At 33.8% G+C, this 24,039-nt stretch overlaps 1 protein-coding gene and 1 non-coding gene across 3 annotated transcripts; both read right to left on the reverse strand.

The window, feature by feature from the left end:
• Window positions 1-1,496: 1,496 nt before the first annotated feature.
• LOC128983574 (uncharacterized) lies at window positions 1,497-5,781 on the reverse strand. Of its 2 annotated transcripts, none has more exons than XM_054402905.1 (2): window positions 5,655-5,781; window positions 1,497-1,821 (listed from the first exon to the last, which is right to left on the reverse strand). In XM_054402905.1, exons 1-2 carry the CDS (start codon window positions 5,701-5,703, stop codon window positions 1,526-1,528), a joined length of 345 nt encoding a protein of 114 aa, XP_054258880.1. In that variant the 5' UTR covers window positions 5,704-5,781; the 3' UTR covers window positions 1,497-1,525. The 2 variants fall into 2 exon arrangements, with proteins under 2 accessions (XP_054258880.1, XP_054258879.1); XM_054402904.1 differs by lacking the exon at window positions 5,655-5,781 and adding an exon at window positions 2,681-2,797.
• A 2,125-nt stretch (window positions 5,782-7,906) lies between these two features.
• Trnal-aag (transfer RNA leucine (anticodon AAG)) lies at window positions 7,907-7,988 on the reverse strand. Its single transcript has one exon. It is a non-coding gene; the product is annotated as a tRNA-Leu (tRNA).
• Window positions 7,989-24,039: the final 16,051 nt, after the last annotated feature.

Here is a 24,039-nt window from a genome sequence, read left to right on the forward strand (position 1 = left end):
ACCTTTTTTAATGTTTTTAAAGTAAAGTTTTTCAATATGCCGCCATTTTGTTTCTACTAAGGTTAGGGAGTTGAAATTTTTCCAGAATATTTTTAGAACCTACTTTGTAAACTGTGTAAAGTTTCAAAAAGTTCGGTGCGTGAATAGGCGCGTAATATAAATTCAAACGTTTAAACCCCTTCGTGGGACACCCTATATAATCTGCAAATAATGCTCGGTGATGGTTTATAAATTAAAGTAATGTTTCTACAAACTTCCATGTGAGAACGAAACAAAGTTGGAGTCTAAAATAAGACAGAGATTTGGATAAACCATGGATTAACAAAATTACAACAGAGCTCGAAAATCTGGTTTAGACTAGAATTTATTATGAACAGGGATCAGAAATAGACCTTGCTCATATACCTTATAGAGTGTATTGTTGTTTCTTAACTTAATCCCAGTTACTACAAAGCATGTAAAACCTTACAAACGCAATACATTTATTAATTTAAAATCATGGTCCAAATTCAATACTTTAAAATGGGTTAATTTTTCTTCAAATCTTTGCTTAAACAAGTTTGTTTTTACAATCTGGGTTTGATAGGTAACAATGCATTATACATTACTGATTTTAGAAATAAATAATATAAGTTAACCAATTTTCAAAAGCTTCAACTAGGGATTTCGTAAGCCCACGGAAAGTGGCATGAAGGTTCTTTTATTTTTTAGAATAGGACAATAAGACTTAATCAGTTGATTGAGTTCATCTTTATCTGTAGCCTTATGCTCACCTGGTTGGTTTGGGCTTTCGATTACCACATATCCAGATACCCAAATACTTACATACCTAAATTCTCATATACCATCTTAATTGGTGTCAAATAATGTTATAATTAGTTATGTCTCAACAACGTTCAAAAGCAACAAAATAGGGACTATCTCCTTATAGCACTGCAAATAATTTTAATAGAACACAAATACGTAAAATTAATCCAATCGAATTTATTTTGTGTAAAATTGCAAGGCGCAGCAGTTCTTGAGTTTATTCGTAAAATAAATACTGGCAGAACACCCCCTCTCCTATGTGGGCTACTTTTGCGAATGGTAGGTTTTTTGGAAAGGAAAGCTACGTTTTGTACATTTTCTATAAAACTAGTGGATTTGTGCTTTCACCTGATGAAAACCAGCCTGATATATCGAAAAACTACAACATTTTGAAGTCTGGCCCACAAAAGATATCAAGAATGACACTGCTGGGTTTTCAGTAGAATGTGTACAAATGAATTCTAGGACAAACGGTCCAAATATTTGATTTTCTCAAATAGTATTCGTATTTAAGTGAATATTCCTCACAGAACCGAAGTCCGAGACACTAGCCACTAACTAATTAAGACGCTAACTATAGTCTGTTTGATTGAGACTGGCCAATAAAAGACCCGGACCAGTCCCTGACGAAGGGTGAGGAGACAGGTTCCAGGATACAGACTATAGCACCTCAGAGGTATAGACACAACAAAGACTAATACATTTATTCAACAATCATCTACTGCTCAGTCTTGCTGATAGCCATGGCAGGATACTTCTTCAGCAGTGTGACTTTGACATCATGAATCTCCTTGGCCTGCTGACGCTTCTGGACGTCGAAGGCCAAACGCTCGGTGGCGATCTTGTTCTTGATCTTCTGCTCCTCCAGTTTCAGCGAGCTCATCTCCCTCTCGTGGACGTCCTGGGTGCTCATGATGGCTTTGCGCGGGAGATCCTCGTAGCGCGATTTGGCGGGAACGACGGCGTACTCGTCTGCTTCAAGGTCGTCGTAACGTTCCCGGCGAGCTCGGTCACCTGTGCAAAATGACGTCAGTTAAGTAAAAGTTTTTAGGGGAAAATGACGAATTATTTGTTTTTGAAGGTGTTTTGTTGGAATAGTTTGATAGCTGGTTTTGGAATCATTGGACAGATTTTTTTTTGATAGGCAAGTATAGGTATGGGAGGAACAAAAACGAATTCTAAGAACTCATCAAGTCCCGAAGGAAGGTTATACTTTTTTTTAAACTATCACTACAAAAATTTTGGAAGTTCAATGCAGTTTTTATTTAATCAAATTAATATAGCTAAATTAGATCATTTTGCAAATTAACTCATTCGTAAGCAACAGTTTTATTCTGAATGGTACAGATTCACAATCTTGTTTATGTTAGGCAACAGTAACAATACTGGACAATTAAGCAAGGCTTAAGTAGTTTGGGCACGTAATAATAATTAAGGCTGAAAGAATGGGTAAAACTCGTCTCAAGAGATATCGATGACAATAAAAGAGTGTAAAGACTATGGAAGATTCCCTAAAGCTTAAAAAAAATTCAGTAAAGAAAAGAAGAAAGAAGGTAACAACAAACCGTATTCAACTCTTCTTAAAAAAAAAAAAAATATTATTGAAACGACATATTGTTTATTTCCTTTATTTGCATTAGTACAGCAAAATGTTAAGTCAACAATATTCCATGATTAGCAGACTGTTACCCTTAAATAAAAAAGTCTGCACTACAAAATATCTTGAGTTTTAATTAAGTGTCTATGTTAAATAGTGATGATTGTAAATAAAATGCAAAAACTTTTTAATTTTGATGTATGGCCAACATTAAGTTTTCAAATTCAAAATTTACAAGTGTAATGCTAAAATAAATTATATAGAATGTAAATTTACTGTATTCCCGCCGATCATAGTCCCTGTAGTTGTAGTTGTATTCATCACAATCACAATCGTTTGAGAAACTCCCTCCCATGTTTGAGGTTTCCGACACTACTGAACATTACGGTTAAAATTTTCGTATTTATCAACAAATTATATTAATCTTTCTAAAAATGCAAAGATCACATTTTATAGATAAGAAAAATCGGTTATGGATACATCATAGATAAGGTGGTGATTCACGTTTCGATGATTCATAATTATTGATAAGAAAATAGATTGCCTAAGTAATTTCGTAAATGTTGAGGTTGGATACAAAGTTTCGAACATTTAAAGAAAATTTGTTTTGCAATCGTGAGCTGCTTTTAAGCTGCCATATGGATAAACGGGTATTGCAGATAAATTGATTGTTTACAAGTAATTGATGATTTGCTCTGACCTTTAGTAAACAAGTAAAATAGAATCAACCATGTGGTTACACCCTAGTCGCATCCCCTACGGCTCTTGACGCCGACTCCAAGACACCCCCCGACTCCAAGTCACCCCTGAATCATTCCATGTTCCACACACGTACTTGGTATCGATGACAACCCCCTGAATGATCACTACTGCCTGATTGTCGAACAAAACTTAGCCGATTCGTCTATATTGTATGTAATCGGGAGTAGTTTATTTAGGGTAACATTATTTTTGGGGTTTTAACTGGTATGTTCTTCAATAAAATACAGCTGGTGAGCAAAGTGGATAGTTGCTTGGTGATCAAGAAGATTCCGTTAATATACTCTGTATGATTGAGCAAAGTCTCTTGGCCCTACCTGGGTACAGGACAATGGTTTAAGGCCTGGATCATTCCCAGTGGAGAGGTTCCATCACACAGACTATATGATGTCATTGGCTTTTCTGATTGTTCTAAACGAGACCCAACTGTCTTCAAACCAGCTGTTTTTGATTATTGGATTTGTGATGTAATATCCTGGCTTAGTCAGCTGATCTTAGAAAAGAAGCTATCCCAGCCATCAAAACTCCTTTACTTGCCATTTAAAATACTCACCCTTTTTGTCAGTGTCGAATGAATGTAATCTAATCGGGTTTGGACCATCATTTAATAGTATAATTTGATCACTAGGACGTAAAAAAGCGAGGGTTTAATAGAGAATAGACTTTTTTGCCCTTGTGATGAACTATGTTCCGTCATATTGTACCATTGTTTAAGCAAACCAAGCCACATAGCTAAAATGCGATTCATGTCAATAAGCTCCCAAAATGACTTACATCTTGCGAAAGTTTTGCGTCCCGAAACTCCAAAAAAGTCCTTAGATTAAATTAATGTAAATCAATGTATGAAAACTAAGGATATTTTGTATTTTTTTTCATCTTGTCCGTACAAAATCTAATAGTTTATTTCTTGGAATAAAACGTTAGTGCTATCCTAACTTAATTATACCTTTCAAAATTGATGATCAGTAAAAGATATTTTTTTTTTTATTGTATTAAATATATTTATTTGATTCTCAAATTTTGAGAAGTAGACTTTCTTAAATCACCTCATCCAAGAAAACTCAAATCCATAAAGCTCTCTCCGCTTATAGGATATCACAAAATATCTCTGGAAAGAAACGGGAGCTTCCACCAGACATTTCCAATCAAGACAACTAAGACAACAATAAAACATAATTCGTTCAGACCGGCTAGAAGATTTCAAGAAGAGTTTGTTATCCGAATCCTTACAGTGTCGATAAAGCATACACCTCGGGGAAGTGGACTACTTAGTAGAAATTTGATCGCGACTCACGTACAAACCCTTCCATCGATAGCGATACTTGATTGCTAGCAATAACCGAAATCTGTGAGGGCATTAGCTGAAACTGCGCCCCATCTTGAGCATCCCTTATGAATAATCCTGTAATTATTTTACATTTTTGTATTTCTAAAGCTTATGATTTTTTCCTTGTTTAGTCTGTGCTAAAAGATTACTGTAAGATATAACAATAGTTACAAATCATTATTTTATCTTAGTTTTAACCCATTTAGGTTATGAAATTGGACCCCTGCGCAAACTTTGCGTTTTAATAGGATCTAAATCTTGTTTCCTATCTATAAAATATAATGCTTTACTTTTAGCGAATTTCCCTATAGGGAAGTAGCTATTACCGTAGATGGCACGGTAAGACCTAGACCCGGGACCGATTTACTTTTTCATTTTGATGTCCCCAGAGGCCAAAAACACCATTCGTTAAAATTTATATATATATATATACGTCCGTGAACGCGATAACTTGAGTAATTTTTTTCCGAATTGATGAAATTTGGTTTAAAGGTGTAAAGCGGGATAAACTTGAATGAGTTCGCGAACCAGCATGATCGGACCATGGGAACGGGGTTTTACGGGAATTTTTATGGGGTAAAAATTGGTTTTTCTCACTTTTGACCCTCAAAACACAAAATTTCCCAATTTCTCTTCAGCCCATTTTAAAGAGCTTAAAAAACCAATATAATTTAGTATGTAAAAGCATTTTTGTTCGGTTATTGGTAACAGAGAAAATTTAAGAAATTGTAAATTTAAAATTCCCATGTTATTCTTATGGAGAATATTGTCAAATGTTGTAGTTTGCTTGTTTTGATAAAATATTTTTTGATAAAACTTGGCAAAGTTATTTATCTTAACTAAGCTATCAATATTTTATTAAAAAACACACTTTATTAGTTTCTTTGTAGCAGCAAACCTAGGTACTCATTAAACCTAATGTTATTTAAATATATTTAATTGAAAATCAATTCAGACAAATGGAAATTCGCTTAGTCGGCAGGTTTGCTGCGGCGGGGGTATTTTACCTTTCAAAGAGTATGTTTCTTTAAGACGTGTGAATATTTGACTAAATCTAATTTTCAAACACTGACTTATTGAGCAAAGTTAAAAGAACTAACAAACAGCTATTAGTAACAAATTTTTTTAATTACTCTTACTAAACTTTTAAGGCAATTTTCTTACCATAGTTATCACGTTCGTCATAGTATCGGTCCCGATTGTAGGCAGCCATTTTGTTTTCTGTGCGCTAGCAACCTCCAACAACTAGTTTCTGGAAAATCTTTCCAATCCAACTATTTTAACTGGTAATTAATCAACAATAATCAGCTGATAATTTCGTTATCATATGTTAGTAATGGATTTTAGGCTGATAAGGGATATTTTATCGGATAAAATATTTATTTTGTTTCAAAACATTATTTACTGAATATTCAAGAAAAAGAAAATAAATGTGTAAGCGATTATTATTGCACACACTATGGTTTAAATGACAATATTTTTTTTATAAGAGGTTAATTTACCTTAGTATCGTCTTGTGGAGGTAAATTAACCTCTTATTTATATGTTCAGTTACTCGAGACTACACAAAAATGATTTTTTTTAAGGTTGATATTAATTTTGGTATAAAGTAAGGTACAGACTAAGAGTTAATTAAACGTACACCTGAGTAAATTATTTTGCATTACAGTAACAATAATCCAAATTTATACAAAGACATACTGTGTCAATAATTTTTCATTTTAATTAAACTTTAAAAGCCTGCAATAAAATAAAGTAATCAACTAAAATTGCAAGAAGGAATGTCCTATTAATCTCCATTTTATGCACCATTTAATATTCTTCTTGACCCTAAAAACATAACATTTTGAAATTTCTTTCCAAAGCTGTTTTGTAGAGCAAAAGAAATAATTTAGTAATTTGAAGCATTGTTATATGCTTAACAGTTACGGAGAAAATTACAAAAACGTGTAAATTAAAAATCCCCATGTTATTCTTAGGGAGAATAAATAAACTGTTGTAAGTTTGCTTGTACGTATATATATTAGGCCGAATGAAATTTGGAAAATTTGTTAATTTTATACTTAGCTATCAATATACAAAAAAACTTTATTGTCTTCCTTGTAGCAGCAAACCTGAGTACTGTACTCATTAAAATTAATGTTATATAAATAAGAAATAAACATTACAATTCGAAGGGAATATTTTAGTGCAAATCCAGATAGGTAAATGGAAATTGGCTTAGTATGCAGGTTTGCTGTAGCAGGGGTATTAATTGCATAGACTTTTTCATTGCCATCGAGATTTCAAACCATACACACCAATCTTAAACATATGTTTATAGAAACATTTGTTTGGCCGAACTATACAGTTATGCTGTATAACTTGTTGATGAACAGGTGCTTGCTCCATGCTAATTTTTTCTTAAAAGTTTTACTTATTGTTCTTAAAATGAGTTATGTTTCAATGTTCTGTATAATTTATTATTTAATTCTAATAATAACATATTTGTTATATTCATAGAACCTAAACATGTTGCAAACAAAATTCTACGTTTTCACTTCGATAACCACGCCATAGAAATGTTGAGGCAATACTTTAAATTCTTGCGAGATACAACAATTTGTAATCTGTCTAATAAATAATAATTGAGAACAGTAGCAGTGAGATTGGGAAAATAGCTCAGTATACAGTTTTGTTTTGAAAGACGTTGTTATCCGACAAAGTCTGAAAATAGTGAGAGAGCTTTTCGAAATGCTTGGATGGTTTAGGAGACGTCGCTATTATGACGACTATGATGATTATGGTACTGTTCTGCATTTACTTACGAATAATTTTATAACACGAAATTAAATTTAGATTAAAATGTAGCACAATATAACGTCAAAAATAGATTGTCAAGCTATATTTTAGGCATGTTATAAATAAGTTAAAAATATTATAAGACAATATTGTGTTACAAAAGTAAACTTGAAACCTTTTTATCACAGAAAACATACTACTATAACCTACTATAAGGTTATAGTAGTATGTTTTCTGTGTTTTTTATCTAGAAGGTTATAGCATACTTCTCAAACTCAAGTGCAACATTTAAACATAAACTAAGATTGTAACTTAAAACATTCACTTGAAAAGAGAGCTTATATTCTGAAATAATAATAATAAACGAGACAAAATACTGTGCGAAATCACGTAATGCATTCACATATCAATATTTAAGGATTTTATTGTTTTTTGTCCATATATGGATTACATTATGAAGGTTTTAACAACGCTGATTCAAAATTAACATAGGTCTACTGTGCTTCCATTGTTAGAAAAAGGTATTAAAAAATTTAAAATGTCATGCGTGAACTTAACAAATGGAAAAAAGGAACAGTCTCTCATGTCAGTTCTTCTCATGAATCCGTAAAACATATGCGCCGTCCAAAAGTTTCTGGCAGCGGTGGGATTCGAACCCACGCCTCCGAAGAGACTGGTGCCTTAAACCAGCGCCTTAGACCGCTCGGCCACGCTACCACTATGTCCAATGGAAACTGTTGTCACCTCACGGTATTTTGGAATATGTTTCTCGTAAGCAGGAATGAAAATCAAATTCTTGTAAATAAAAATAAAAATCTTGTACCTCGGGTAATGGTTTCATAAACATAGAATATTCTCCTCGACGAAATTAATAAATGACATAAATACACATACAGTTCATGACATGTTGTTCTAATAATTATTTTTCTTGCATACATTGTGTATAGTTTGAAAAAATCTGAGTAATTCAGTAAAGGTATTTACTATATTGCATTTATGTTAGTTCTAAAATCATGTATTAAAGTGTATGTCCTATTAGTATACGAATATTTCCTGGATATTTGTGCGGTGATAAAAAATTTCTGCTCTCTTCTTTTTCGCGTTTACCGCACTCGAGATATTCAATCCAAAATTAAATAAAACATTAAGCACGAAAGTTCGGCAAAAACACTTGTAATGCTCAGGTTCCTTTTCACTTTGGTTGAGAAATCTTGTATTTGCTAATGCGATGGAAATGAATAAAAAGACGACGGAATAACCAATGAACTGTACCCTAACGCTGTGGCAAAACAGTTGTTGGATAGACGGTACCTATAACATCTGCAGCGTAGCGAACCTAGTTGTGGAACGCGAGGCTTTGGTCCCCGAGGTAGGTTCAAATCACGCCAATTACGAATGTATTTTAGCAATACAGTATAATGCTGCGAACCTCTAAGCTAAGCCAGAAGTAATGTGTTAAAACGGTCCCAGGCTAAATCCTAGCATTATAGGATATGAAGGTACGACATATATTAAATTGACACACCCCTGATTCACAGATGATGACCTATACTACGATGACCTTGATGACTATGACATGGACCGCCCCCGTCGTCGACCTAGGTGTCGTCACCAACGCCAAGGATCCACCTGGGGAACCATAATCTCCATCATTCTCCTCTTCCTTATGTTTCCCTTCTCCCTCTTCTCCTCGCCATTTTCCTTCTTCTCCCCTGGAATATCGTTCATGGTAAGTGCTTTTTGTAGGATTCTACTATTGATATGTGTCATGGAGTAAGATTTGACCCAACCTATTTTCTTGGGTTTGACAAATAGGCTTGTATAAAGTACGGGCAAATTTAAGTGATAACAACGTCCTATCTCATGCATTAGACATTCATTGTAGGGATCTTAATTAGTGAATTAACGATTTAAATTTTAAAATTAAGATGAAAATAATTATTTTTCAATTAACACGATCATACAAGGCATCGTCACAGTTTGTGGTAAATACAAGTTATTAAAACTTACCTTAATTTCGTTCTTCTATACATAAGCATATACTGTACTCCTTAGATTTCAAACTACGTATATTAGAACTATCAATCATTTTAGACTCTAGATTGTTTATATAAATTAGGATCACTAAGACAGACCTCATCATACCTTTATTTAACAAACACATGACTATACTAAACAATTATTAAATGCATATACATTATATAGTCCTCACTGGAAATTTAATTTTTAATGGGTAAGCTATATTTTTTTAGAAACTGATGAGGAAAATTTCCATCATGAGTAGTAAAAACAAAGTATTCACGACGAGAAAATATATAACAAGATTAGAAAACAAACCCAGCTTCGGCTGGAAAATACTATTAAAAACCACATATAGAACTGTATTGTAGTAAACAAATCCATATGGAATATTTTCCAATGCTTTGTGTAATGTGAAAACTGTGTTATAACTAACCGTCCCAGCAAATTTCCAGAATTTATTAAATATTTTATTTTTAACCAAGCAGAAAGAATGTTTTGTCACCGAGTAACTCTAGTAATCAAAACAAAACAAAATAAAATAAAAACATGGTAAAAGTAACTTAAAACAGATCGTTAATTGAGTCATGCTCGCACACTTGTTATCTGTGTTATCATATGAAGGTCAATGACATTTAACTTTTAAATGTGCATGTTATCAATGAACAGTTCCACACCTAACTGATACCCGTTTTTCTTCGATAAAACTTCCTTATTAGCAAATTAAAATTCTATGATACATTTTACACATTAACATATTTTAAATAAATTTTACTACACGTAAAACAATAATAGAAATTATTTTAATGACAATTATTTTCATGTAATGTTTTATAAGTTTACAGTGTCTTAGTTGAAAATGTTTAATTTCATTTAATGTTTGTTTCAGGTTGCTCTGTAAACTAAGAAATTTTACTTGATATCAGGAGGAATAAAGAATTTTTTGTATTTCTGTTTTCGAGAAATAATAGACCTATGAATTTTGTAGCGAATAAATTATTTATAAGGTTGTAAACTTATTTGGTCCTTATAGTTCAAACCTGTTGGCAAATAGTGTAAAGAATAAATGTAAGAAAACTATAATTAGGTACACGAGTTTTTCCTCAGTTTATTCAAATGTTAGATATAAAACTAAATCGGATTTTTCTACAACTTTCTTGTCTGTAGTCAAACTACCGGCTAAAGAGCTACTAACATTGGTGGATGGTCCAGCCATTATGTCCGTGACTGTTTAATGGCGTTGTTAAACTTAATGTGATTGAAAGTGGGCATTTTGATTTGCTCGTAAAACTGCCCTTTGTTGGGGAGGGACTTTTATTGTTGCACCCGAAAAGGCTGTACGTGATTACTCAGAGCCAGCTTTGCAAAATGTTACATATAACCATAAATAAAAAGAATTAAATATAGACCGTCAGCCGTGCTGCGGTTACCATCTTTACCATAGGTTCTGGCGCACACCACTGGGAGCACCGTGTAGTTACGTAGCGCATGCCGTAACTATATGGTGCTCCCAGCGGTGTGCGCCAGAGCCTATGGTAACCGCTGCACGGCTGACGGTCTATATTTAATTATTTTTGTCTATGATATAACCAAACAATTGTAAGCTTCAAGATAACAAACTAGCATAATTTTATGTTTTCATTTAAACTACTTATGTTCAAAATACTCTCTTGAAGTATGCAATACAGTTTAAAAGTTCAATTTTGCTATGACGTTATTTTAATTAGAATTAGTTTGAGACACATTATTGCCTTTGGAAGTAGACATTATATGGACCAGCTTTTATATTTACTTATTTAAAAAAGAACCTAGTTGAATCACCAATATCAGAACCGAAATGTTATGAATGATGAACATAAACAAATTATGTTACTGGTCCGAAAGTAAAGAGTATTTAACATTAATGGAATTGCCCAAACCATATTATGTTAATATTCGGACAATTTAGTATTAGGATCTATGAGTAAGTTCTACGAGCCACTCACTAGTGCGTTACGCCAAAGACTGGTGCTAATATAACAAGGATTTCGTATGTGTAGTCCTATTAGAAGTCAAAGGTTACAGTAAGGAACTCTTTACATTATGGGTTCATTTAGCTCTATCAAGATCAAAACGATGTATTCATCTTTTTAGCGAATTTCCCTATAGGAAGTAGCTATTACCGTAGGAGGCACGGTAAGACCTAGGCCCAGGACCAGTTTAATTTTTCATTTTGATGTCCCCACAGGAAAAAAAACACCATTCGTTCAAATTTTTATACATGTATATATAGATTTATACGTCCGTGAACAAGATAACTTGAGTAATTTTCGTCCGATTTTGATTAAATTTAATTTAAAGTGCAAGGGGGGATACGGTACTTGAATGAGGTTGCGAAACAAGCATGATCGGACCAGGGTAACGGGGTATTTTATGGGATAAAAATGGTTTTCTCGTTTTGACCCTCAAAATACAAAATTTTCCAGTTTTTGTCTAGATCTTTTTAAAGAGCTTTAAATAACAAATAATTTAGTATATCAAAGTGTTTTTGTACGGTTATTGGTAACGGAGAAAATTCAAAAAATTTTAAATTAAAAATTCCCATGTTATTTTTTATGGAGGATATTGCAAAATGTTCTAGTTTGCTTGTTTATGGACATAATTTTATGAAACTTGGCAAATTTATGTATTTTATACTAAGCTATTAATATTTTACTAAAAAACACACTTTATTAGTTTCTTTGTAGCAGCAAACCTAGGTACTCGTTAAACCTAATGCTATTTAAATATATTTAATTGAAATTCAATTCAGACAAACGGAAATGCGCTTAGTCGGCAGGTTTCCTGCGGCGGGGGTATTTTACAGCTTATAAAGTTTTTGTCGAAGTAAATTTATTCAACGCCACAACAACAGTAGTAAACATAATTCACAAGCCCTTTTGAATGAATTGTTTTAAAAACACTTCCTATAATCACTAACACTGTTCTTGTATGTTTGACATACTGCACTTGTATACTCACTATTTCTTCTGTTTCAACAAATCGACACGACCTTTGGGAAATCCAGCGTTACGTACATGAATAATATTTGATATTTACGACGCATACCGCTTCAGAAATTGAATTCTTTTGAGGTGATCAATCCAAAACCTTGCGGGCATTTTGATCAGCCCCCGTCCCCAGGGGGGGGGTCTCGGTGTTCTTTTGGGCGTCCAGTGATGCGTGCATGGGGCGTTGCTTCGGGGCTGATTTTGAAACTCAAGTATTTTGTGGGGTTCCACAATATTTTGTTTAAAGTCATAGTTTAGTTCAGAAAATAATGCCAGAAATACAATATATTATTTGGTGAATGGTTAGAAGGAAGTGAAAATCACCTACAAGTAACACATGATGGTATACGAATTTTATTCGGAGTTTTCAACGTGTATTGTTTAGTATCCCACGTTTCTTGTACTTTGAAATGTTCAAATGCACAACAATTCAATGTCAAGAGTATTGTGTTAGTGTGTATGCTTGCCCATTATGCAACATTTGTAATTCAATTATAGTATTATAGTTACGTAATATAACTAAACGAATATTCTAGGTTTGTTTCAACAATATCTCTACAACTTAGATTTGATTTAAGGTAGGCCTATCACTTGCAAACTATGGTAATAAAAAAATTCATGCACTCTATAATTGGCTAAGTTATTTTTTATATACCAATTTAGTGTTAAATACAATCGCATTGCTTTACAATTTTACAATATCCCAACGATCATGTGGTTACATTTTCTTCACGTTTTAAATAATTCGTTTGATAGAAACAAACTTCCTGATTTGATCACAAGATAGATGATCATTAGCTATTGGATACTGAATGATATTTATTTTATTTTATCAATAGTAAAGATGATGGCTAAGATCATAGACAAAAAGAATTAAAAATAGACTGTCAGCCGTGCTGTGGTTACCATGGTTACCATAGGTTCTGGTGCACACCGCTGGGAGCACCATTTGCTATGGCGTACGCGCTACGTAACTACACGGTAATCCCAGCGGTGTGCACCAGAACCTATGGCAACCATGGTAACCGCAGCACGGCTTACAGTCTATATTTAATTTTTCTGTCCATGCTAAGATATACTACCTATTGATTCCTGGGTAGGATAGCTGCAACAGCTGTCTAAATAAACGTTTTCCTAAGAAATTAATGTTCTTTATCAATTCGAAATTTATAAAGGTCTCAGATCATAAAAAATGGATACTAAAAATCAAATCAGCCACAAAATAAATAACGTAACAGGACGAATTTTACTTTTGAAAATAATTTCACATAAATTACTACGCCAAAGATGTGGCAGGTAGAAAGTACATTCGAAGAATTATTGGTGAAGCCCCAAGCACTTGTGTAAATCTTTTCTTTTTACAGTGATTAGTTGCTTTCAACCATTTGCTATGGCGTACGCGCTACGTAACTACACGGTGCTCCCAGCGGTGTGCACCAGAACCTATGGTAACTGAAGCACGGCTTAAAGTCTATATTTAATTTTTTTGTCTATGCTAAGATATACTACCTATTGATTTCTGGGTAGGATAACTGCAACAGCTGTCTAAATAAACGTTTTCCTAAGACATTAATGTTCTTTATAAATTCAAAATGTATAAAGGTCTCCGATAAAAAATGAATACTAATAATCAAATCAGTCACAAAATAAATAACGTAACGGTACGAATTTAACTTTTTTAAATAATTCAACATAAATGACTATGCCAAAGATGTGGCAGGTAGAAAATACATTCGAAGAATTATTGGGGAGGCCCCGAGCACTTGTGTAAATCTCTTCTCTTTAATTAGTTGCTTACAAGCAATCCACTCCGACTCACCCCTACAAACATTTCTAAAAGTGTGTTTAATTCAACTCACGTGCATGCGCCTTCATTAGTCCCTGTGATACAACTCGCTCCACAGACACACGGGTTGGACCAGGTGTAGATTGCAGGGGAACGGGACGATTGGCACACATTTTTGGATCTTCTATGGCAGTATAGGCACAATCATTTTAGCGGAATAAGTAGGGTCAACTCGCCTGTTTGGAAAAGGCACGATTGGCACAACCGCTCGACCAGGTAGACGCCATCGAACGAGGGAAAACGGGAAGTTTAAAATTCCCCGTCAACTCTACTACTTTTAAGACTGCTACTATACAGTCATTTGCCGGTAATACAGCGTATTTTCAAAGGTTAGGTTAGGTTGAATTAGGTTAGGTTAGGTTAGTTTAGGTTAAGTTAGGTTAGGTTTGTGCAGTTTTATTTGGATCCAGCTAGCGCAGTGACCGTAGCTGCAGATTTGTCGTGCAAACTTGCACCTTCCTTAGGCCGGTTTCACACGAGCCACAAACGTGCCACAATCGTCGGCAGAAACGCGCCACTTGCAGCGCTCAATCGCGTGGGACCTTTCAGACGGCAAAAGCATGATTCCGCGATTTCCATCAGTTTATCGCCATTTCATACCGCACCTCCCTGAAATAAACCAAAGCACCAGTCCGCTTGGAAAAACTACGAGTGCAGTTCAGTGCTACAATGGACGATGAAGAAGATTTATTTTTTATAATGCTTCTTCGTGCGGTACGACGTCATAGAGTAATTATTTGAGTAATCTTTACATTCTTGTACCCACAACACTGGCCTACACCCTACTTTTACGATAAAACGGTCTGTGTCAAAGTCAGATGTATTTAATGTGAAATAAAAATTCGAAACAATACAGGGTGACTGGTTGTTTTGACTGTCTGAGTGGCAATAACCAGCTACAAACGCAAAAATTGTCGAGAACAGAGCCACTGCACGCGATTGCAGCGCGTTCTAGCGCCAAACGCGAAAAGACGCCACTTCGTGTGAAAGGCACGCCGCGTTCCTATGTTAAGTGAATGGGGCTATCCTTTTTTGCGTCAGCCAGCGATTCTCGCGCCACAAGCGCGCCACAACTGTCAGAAGCAGCGTTTCGCGATTGTCGGACGTTTTGTGGCTCGTGTGAAACCGGCCTTACTCCAATAAGCACCACAGCAGGAAATTTGTGGGGACAAAACAATATCCGTTTCCCGCATTCTGGCTACCTGGCTGCTACTTCCTTACCGGTCTGTTGTGCCAATCGTGCCTTTCCGAACCTTACAGGTTGACCCTTCTTAATCCCCTCCAATGATTGTGCCAGTCGTGCTATTCCAAATCGGCTAAAAATGTGTGACAATCGTTCTACGGCCGATTGCAGTGGTAGAGTTTGTCTGGGTGGGCAAGAGGTTTCGTGGCTTATCAGCGCCGTGGGATGACAGCGCTGTGGGATGTGAGCGCCGCAATTTTTTTCAGGAAGACTCACTCGTCTAATCGCTACCTCTAATGATATTTTTAGCTTAGGTCAGGTTATGTTAGGACAGGTTGGATAACTTAGGGTCTGAAACTGAAAATGTAGAAAAATGCGACGTCTTATTGATAATCTCACAAATTGCCATGAACATAAATGTTCAACTTGGTTTATGAACTACAATTTTGGCGCTGATGTAAACGAGACTCATAATATAAAAAAATTTGTCTAGGCCTATCAATCCATAAAGCTACTATTCGTTATTTTCTGGATGTTAATTTGTTAAGGGTGGTATAGTGGAACAACCGGTATAGTTGGTAGCGCTAATGACAATAGTAATGGTATACTAGCAGTTACAGTGGTACAGTAGTTGTAACAGGGTGGGCGGGTTTTCGCCGCTTGAGCACGGCGCTGCTCTCAGTACACTCGTTACCCGCCAGAAAACAGCTGTTGACATGTTTCCCGCCTAATTGTACCTCTCACAGCCCTCTCCGCCCGCGGGGAGGGACAAGTAGTGGCTGAAGATTGTGAAAGTATACAGGTGGAAATGTATATTAGAATGGTTACTGCACAGTTCTGATCATATCAGTTGTGTAAATAGTATTATTAATCGTATATGTATTTGCATTAAACCTGAAGCGTGAGCGCAGTTCTGGTTTTTTGAGTATTTATTCAAACACGTTTTTATAAAAAGGAATTCAAGCACAGTTTTATCAAAATTGTTCCCAGATATATTTTTATGTTTACCCTACAAGGATTTCAAAAAGATATATGTATTATTATTTTTGAGGCGATGGAATCAATAAATCAATTCCAAATAGGAAGAGAATATATATTTACAGCAATAAAGTTATCCCCTAAAATTAGAATTCGGAGACAGCTGAAGTATAAGTACAGTGTATTATAAGAGTGTGTTGACATTTGAAATTTCAGTTACCAATAGAAGTGAATACAAATGTTCTATTAAATGATGGATGATTTAGCTTTATTAGACATCATGAATAGGCAAATGCATCATCTTATTGTTTTCGATTTTTTTATGTAAACCTTTAAACCCCCCCCCCCATAGAATCGAGCTGGTTAGAAAAAATACATGCACATTTTACACGTTGAGTACCAAATTCATAAAAAAGGAGAATTTGAGGACCCTGAAACGAATGTGTGCAAGGAAACAGAACGTATGGCTTTTACTATTTAGGTATTACCTATTGCGCTACTTCCCTTCAAAGAACTTCGCTAAAAATAAAATCTCTAATTCCACTCGAAGATTCTGTGGATGAGGAACTCGCGACGTCAATATAGACACAGTCCACGTGACCGGGTTGTCAACAAGTCTGCCGCAAAGTTTGATTGAATCTCACTTTACAAAGGAATAAATCCAATGGTAGTCTTGATTGTTCCGGTAACGAGGCTCACTTTAAACTTTGTGAATTGTTAGACTGTTGTAGCAAACCTGCAGATCAAGCGAATTTCAACTTGTCTGATTACATTTTTACTAAAATATTTCCATAAAATATATATTTATTCCAAATTTCAATAACATTAGATTTAACGAGTGCTTAGTTTTGCTGCTATAGGGAAGGTAAAAAGTGTTTTTTTTTTTACCAAAATTTAATAGCAGGGGATGAAATAGATAAATTTGCCAAATTTTTTCAACATATGTCCATAAACAAGTAAACTACAAGAGTTTTAATTTTCTTCATAAGAATGACATGGAAATTTTAAGCTTATACTTTATTAAATTTTCTCTGTAACCTTTAGGCAACTAACAGAGCTTCAATATACTAAATTATTTCTTTTTTTAAGATCCACAAAAAGGTTTAGAAAGAAATTTCTAAATTTTATGTTTTTAATGTCAAAAATGGGAAAAACTCATTTTTAACCCATAAAACACCCTATAAACCCCCGTTCCCATGGTCCGATCATGCTGGTTTGCAAACTCGTTCGAATTAATGTAAGTTCACACGTTTATGCCAAATTTCATCAAAATCGGATTATTTTTGCTTTGGTTATCACGCTTACGAACACATATATAAATAAATATCTAAAGAATTGTGTTTTTGGCCTCTGGGGACCCAAAACGAAAAAGTAAATCGGTCCCGGGTCCAGGTCTTACTATGAGACCTACAGTAATAGCTTATTCCGTGTATGGGAAATTCGCTAAAAAAAGATTAATCTTAGTTTGGTTTAGTTTTAATAATTCGTCCTTAGACCGGGAAGGATTATGTGGGTATATCCTAAACATAAAATATAACAGTATGATTTTTTCAATTCTAATTAGGTAATTACATTTATTTGTTCCTTGGCTAATAAAAATTACAGGCAAGCAAATATTAATTAATTGTTTTTCAAACACGATTGAACATAAAATGGTTACAAATGATAATTTTTACATTATGACTGGGAGGTACAGCATAAGTATTTGGTCCAAAAATATTAGAAAGCCAGTAATTAAGTAGGTACAATAACGTTGGTAATTAATTTAGTATATTGTATTTCGTATCTTGTTTCCAAGCACTCAATGGTTTTTATATTTAAGTCGATTGAAACACTCGTTAAAATGATACACAAAGAAATGTGTTGTTTTATTTCCAGTACATAGTACGGTCACAGACAATATAATACTTCTGTAGTCTATGGTACGGTAAAGCATATTTTTGCGTTAATTAGCATTAAAATAACATCGAAACTAACATTATTTCACACAATATCCTGTTATACCACGTTTGAGTTTGTACCGTGAATTTGTCACTGTGAAATGAGCACTGAAATTTATTCACAAAACAGCTGATTACTAGAACGCTCGTCGTCTGCACCATCACGCTCTAGAGAGTTCCCAAACTGCTCCCCATAGGGACTCCACGCTCGAGAAAATTCTGCTGAGTAATAAGCATGGCAATTTGCCTAGCGATCCTTCATAAGCATGCATTAAAGTAGGAAGTGGGTATATAGTGTTTTTGACTGTGAAATCAGCTTTTGGGTTGTAGGGGTTTATAAAACTAAACGATGTTGGACTAAGGAATCGAAAGGATATTGGTAAAAGCTTTATCTGCGGGTTTCAAAGGAGTTTTAAATGTATGATTACGGACTCTGGCAGTTTGAATCCCATACAATACTGAGACGACGACTATTATATGATAGTATATGTGATTGAGATTAGAATTTGTGTAACAATTTTGCTTAAGTCATGTAAACAATAATAATTTAAATTTGATCTCGGAACGAGATGTGCACCGTCCTGTTAGTAAGTAAAGTATTACGTATTATTTATTTCGTATTAGTATGTATTACGATGTGTAGTTCTATTTCCACATATTTACTGATTTAATTGATTTATGTTGGCTATTTTTGTATCAAGAATAAGTTTTTTATTTTTCCTTTGTGAAATTTTACAAGTTTAATTTCAACAAATAAACTAGCCTTAATCCCCTAAAGATCAATAACAAGACAAAACGAAAAGTTCAAACACATATTACATATGTTTTACTCAGACTTAAACCATGATTTACATAAACAACAATGAATTTGGCACACTAAATATTAACGCGTTGCTACACCAAATGAACAGATTAAACAGTAAAACTACTTTATAGTGAACATGTCATGAGTGATTTTAGGACAACCGTTTCATTGTGAACTGTAATAAAACTGCAACATGTGACAAAATATCAAATATGGAAGATTAAACAATATACTGCAGGTAACGCATCCGTTTTATAGCAGTAGTAAAACAGAACGTTGCTGAAATTGGGTATTTGTACTAGTCGTAAACGTCTGAGCGTTTTGAGAGCGGGGTTGAGTCTCGCTCTGTTTGTTGGAGATGCGTATTTACATGTACAAGATTAGAAATGCACGAATAAAAATTAAAATTTACACTATCTAACCACTAACCGGTCAATTTTCGAAATTGGAAATTTATGCACCTTAGCCACTAGTTTGCTAATTTGGTGTATAATTTTTAAAACCTTAACAGCTAAAATCAGAAATTGGAAAATCTTTACAAAAATCTTTTTCAGAAACTAAATAACCCTTTTTTAATACAAAATGTAAAATGTATACGCTTCGAACATCAATCATTCGGGTAAATATGAGAAACTGATAATGTATATGCCCAACCACTTATCAGTCAACCATCAACCAAAAAGTGTTTGTATTTTTTTGTATTGGGGAACGTAAATTTGTTAACTTATGACAACTTGTGCCCTCACGAAAAACCTACAATCCAATCAATTTACACCCAATTTCAAAAGCAGGCAGATAACTTGATTGCACACAAAAGATATTCAAGCTTTTTTGTATAAAGATAAAGGAACAGTTTACATTTTATTTGTAAATATTTTGGTCGTTTTGAGGATTTGCTCAAGTTCGAGGTTGGATGCGGGCAATAGATGTATTAATTAATCTAGGTTAGGCTAATAGGTTTTTTCCCATCATGGGTTTAATATATTTCAATAGTTCCACACTTGAACCAACATTCAGATTGGAGTACAACAGTGTACTTCATTAATAAATATCTTTCTTACATCGGTGTTTGATTTAGTAACGGTTTAAGACTTACTATTCAGGTAGTTTACGTTTCTCTTAAAGTTTGATTGAAATCGGGTTTACAAAGACTTGAAAGTTCTCAACGAGACGTGAAGTTCTATTGTGTCCTTGATGAGGTTTCTATATAGGGTTAATGCTTTAAACTTGAAAAATGTCGAACTCATTTAACTACACTTATTTTCGGTAAGGTTTAGAGGCTTAAACATTCACTTTTATTCAACTCATATTTTAAAAATCATGTATTACTAATTGTTATTGTTAATGAATTGATATGAGCCAATTCCTATTTTATGACCTTGGTATCGGCATAGCTATTCGATATTTATTTGATAGTTAATAAATATCGGACCTGTTAATCCTCCAAAAAGAGTAAACCTATTTTTGGCAAGAAACTGTACAGAAGTATATTCTTAACTCAGATTTTAATGAACTGTGATTACTAATATTAGTGTTTTTTTACTGTAATTGTTAAACTAATCTGATTAATTTCCATAACAATAAATAACTTCTCCCTACTCATTCACCCGAAAGAAGAAGTAGAAATTTTCATTATCTGTCTGTTTTTATTCTGTGTCGGTTATCTAAGAAAGATGTGTAGTTCAGAGTCAATTTTTGTTCTTATTCCACAAGTTTCTTCATATTTTTGTAACAAATGATCGTAAAAGAAATGCGATTAACATATTTTTGTTATATCTTCTTTAAAGTACCCCTGTCAGCATAACATTGTAACGGGGCAGGAGAGGCGTTCCTCAGGGGAGCAGTTTAGGACCTTCTCTCTTGAGCGTGATTGTGCCCAAGCAGTTTTGCCAATCTGCTTTCCTAAATACAGAATACGCTGTGTCATTCTTTTCAAGAGTGCAAAATAAAGTAATCTAAAAGTAAATAAAAACTCCGTTTTTACGTTCATTTTTTTAATTTGTGAGGATGCATGTCCATGAACATGGAGTGTATATAATTGACATTTGAGTGTAGAAAATGAAATACTTATGTGTGTTCATATTATATTAATATACCTAAGTCAAGAAATAGTTTACGGTAGAGTGGTCAGATGGACTAGTTTTATATTTTCATGGAAAATTTAAAGCAAGCATAATATGATTTAAGTAGCTGAAACATAATTTAATGCAGTGAGAAGAAGTTCCATAGAATCATCATTTGACTATTTTTCTTTCTGCAAGATAGTACAATTATTTTACAAAATTTTAATCATCCGATATAATTTAATAAAGAACAAAAAGGGCTTGATCTACACCACTGTCCAGAAGGGTGACTCTTTTAAAATTCAGATTCAATCAAACTTTCCTCTGATGTTCCCTTTTATGTTCGACAGGCTGGTCACGTTGCCTTTGCCTATATTGATACCTCAGGGAGTGTCTCTGGTATCTTCTTCATCCCCTTTATTCCAGACACAACCCGTGGGACCTCCGGGACTCGGGAGTCAACAGGAACAGTCGGGGAGGGTAACGATACTGTGTATCAAGAAGTATCATATATTTTCTATGGTGTTCATTTCGAAAATATCTTGTACAGTAACTTACAATAAGCTAAACTAATTGGCTGATCAGATTGGTATATCACGAAAGGAAATCGTGTCTTACAATACAGTAGTTTAAAGTGCTAAGCAAAGTTAAAATGTTTACGCTTACGTATTGAGACTAAAGTCTTAATTTAAATGATTCTGGTTCTGAGGATCGTGTTTACAACATTTACTTATAAATTTTGAAATTTCTTTGAACGTGAATTATTTTTGAAAAATATATTTTGAAATGTGCACAGAGATTTGAGATATCGAATTTAAATAAATAAATGAACCTACCTTTGGCGACTTTCCCTATAGGGAAGAAGCTATTACCGTAGGTGGCACAGAAAGACCTACTCCGGGGACCAGTTTGCTTTTCCATTTTGATTATACCAGCGGCCAAAAACACTATTCGTTCAAATTTGTATCGCTCTGGCAATACTTAACAGTGTAAATGGAATGGAGTACTCAAATCTGCTAAAAAGAAAGGAAAACTTAAATCATTGTATCAATAGATTACAGTAAAATTATGTTTGTAAAACGATTTTAAAGGTAGACTGGTAGATTGTTTACATGGAGAAATAAATTACAGCATTGATTGTTCTCAAAATCTTCACAAGCTCAATTTCGGAGATAAATTGGCGTTTATAGGATCTATATATTAATAGGCAATCATGTTCTTTAAAACCTTTTTCCTCAGCTCGTGTGTATCGCAGGGAAAATCTACGCTTACTATTGGAAAGATATTTACCTGTACATGTGCAGAATGCCTTTATAAATTAAAATAGGCTCAAAAATAAACACAAAAAATGAATTTAAAATTTTGAAAAAATTAACATGGATCTAATGGGTTGCTATGCTGGTGACGAAATAACAACGAAATATAAACTGAAAATCTAAAAAAAATGGAAGAAACTCCAATCACATGTTTAATTCACAGTGTGGGATGAAAATAAAGAAGTCTGTACACTATATATTTTTGGTCGAGTTTCGACCACTGGACGACCTCTAGTTTTAATTAATTGATGATTCATTTTATTTATTTATTTCCCTGTTTTGCTTATACAATACAAGGTTCTATAAGTATGGCGACCAACTTGGTGCCATCGAACAATCTAGATCTAACATATGTTCGAAGCTGGGGAAGGAGAAGTGATCAAAATGCTCGCGGGTGTTTTGGATTGATCACTTCAAAAGAATTCAATTTCAAGGTGAAAGACGTGTAATGTAATTTGATTTTTGTCTACCGGTTTGCAAACAGTTTGAATTTACTAACTGAACTATTAAACCAATCGTATAGCAGTTAGGCTATTAAAGTAATAAATAAATTAAATAAATAAATTAAATAAATTAATTTATTAAATTAATTAAATAAATCAATAAAGTAATTTAATGTCAAAGCCTAATTTTAGTCCAGTTATTGTATTTTACATTTTATCTTTCATTTGTGTTTGTGTGTATCTACTTAAATTTTTATGAACTTTGTAATGAAATAGTCCAATTTCTGATCTTGTAATCAAACGTCGATACTTTTGTTAGCTTGTATAATTAAACGATATCCCAATGAAAAATCGCATCTGGGTTCAAATCCAAATCTGACACCAATTTGGTCTATTAATTGTAAATTATATACATAATAATGTGTATACAAATACGTTTTAATACAATTTACTGAATAAACAGTTATGGCTCCAATATATTAGACATCTTAGGAAAGCACGTATATGCACTTAATTTAATTCAACAAAGTTTCTTAAAGTTACTTAAGGTTCAAGTGTACCAAAAGAGATTCAAAAGAAACATTCGAACCGAATAAACAGTTTAGCCACTTTACTGTGGGCGTCGGAACAGTTCATACCCAATTTTGGGTAGTAACCCAGCGAGTCGAGAACTTAATTTAATCCAAACTCCATAGTTTGGGCACTTCACATGCAAATAGCACAAGTTCCCGTTCACCATCCACTGCATGCGTCGAGTCATTTCTCTAATCCACTTTGTCTGAAATTTAGTGCAAATTTGCTGTTAAGAAAATTTGTTTTGTAATTAAAACACTTGCAGTTAAATTAAAATACTTACCCATCATCTCCACAAAATAATTTAGAGCAATTTAAACGTATTTACCCAAAAATATTTGTTGTGTTTTTAAGTTTCATGTTTTGATGTACTCTGTTGACTACTGATATATGTTTTTTCATAGCTTAAAAACCTTTTTTGTCTGTTTTTAAAATAATCTTTCAAAATTTCAAACACAGAAAAAACTAATTCTCATGCCTAATTTTGTGATAAAGTATACTGCATGTTATAGTATATAATGAAAATTATTCCGTCGTATATTATTTATAAGACAGGTATATTTTTTTAAATAA

Source organism: Macrosteles quadrilineatus, unplaced genomic scaffold, assembly GCF_028750875.1.
Source record: "Macrosteles quadrilineatus isolate MER2022 unplaced genomic scaffold, UCM_ALF_1.0 Scaffold_1__1_contigs__length_201487025, whole genome shotgun sequence".
Lineage (NCBI taxonomy): Eukaryota > Metazoa > Arthropoda > Insecta > Hemiptera > Cicadellidae > Macrosteles > Macrosteles quadrilineatus.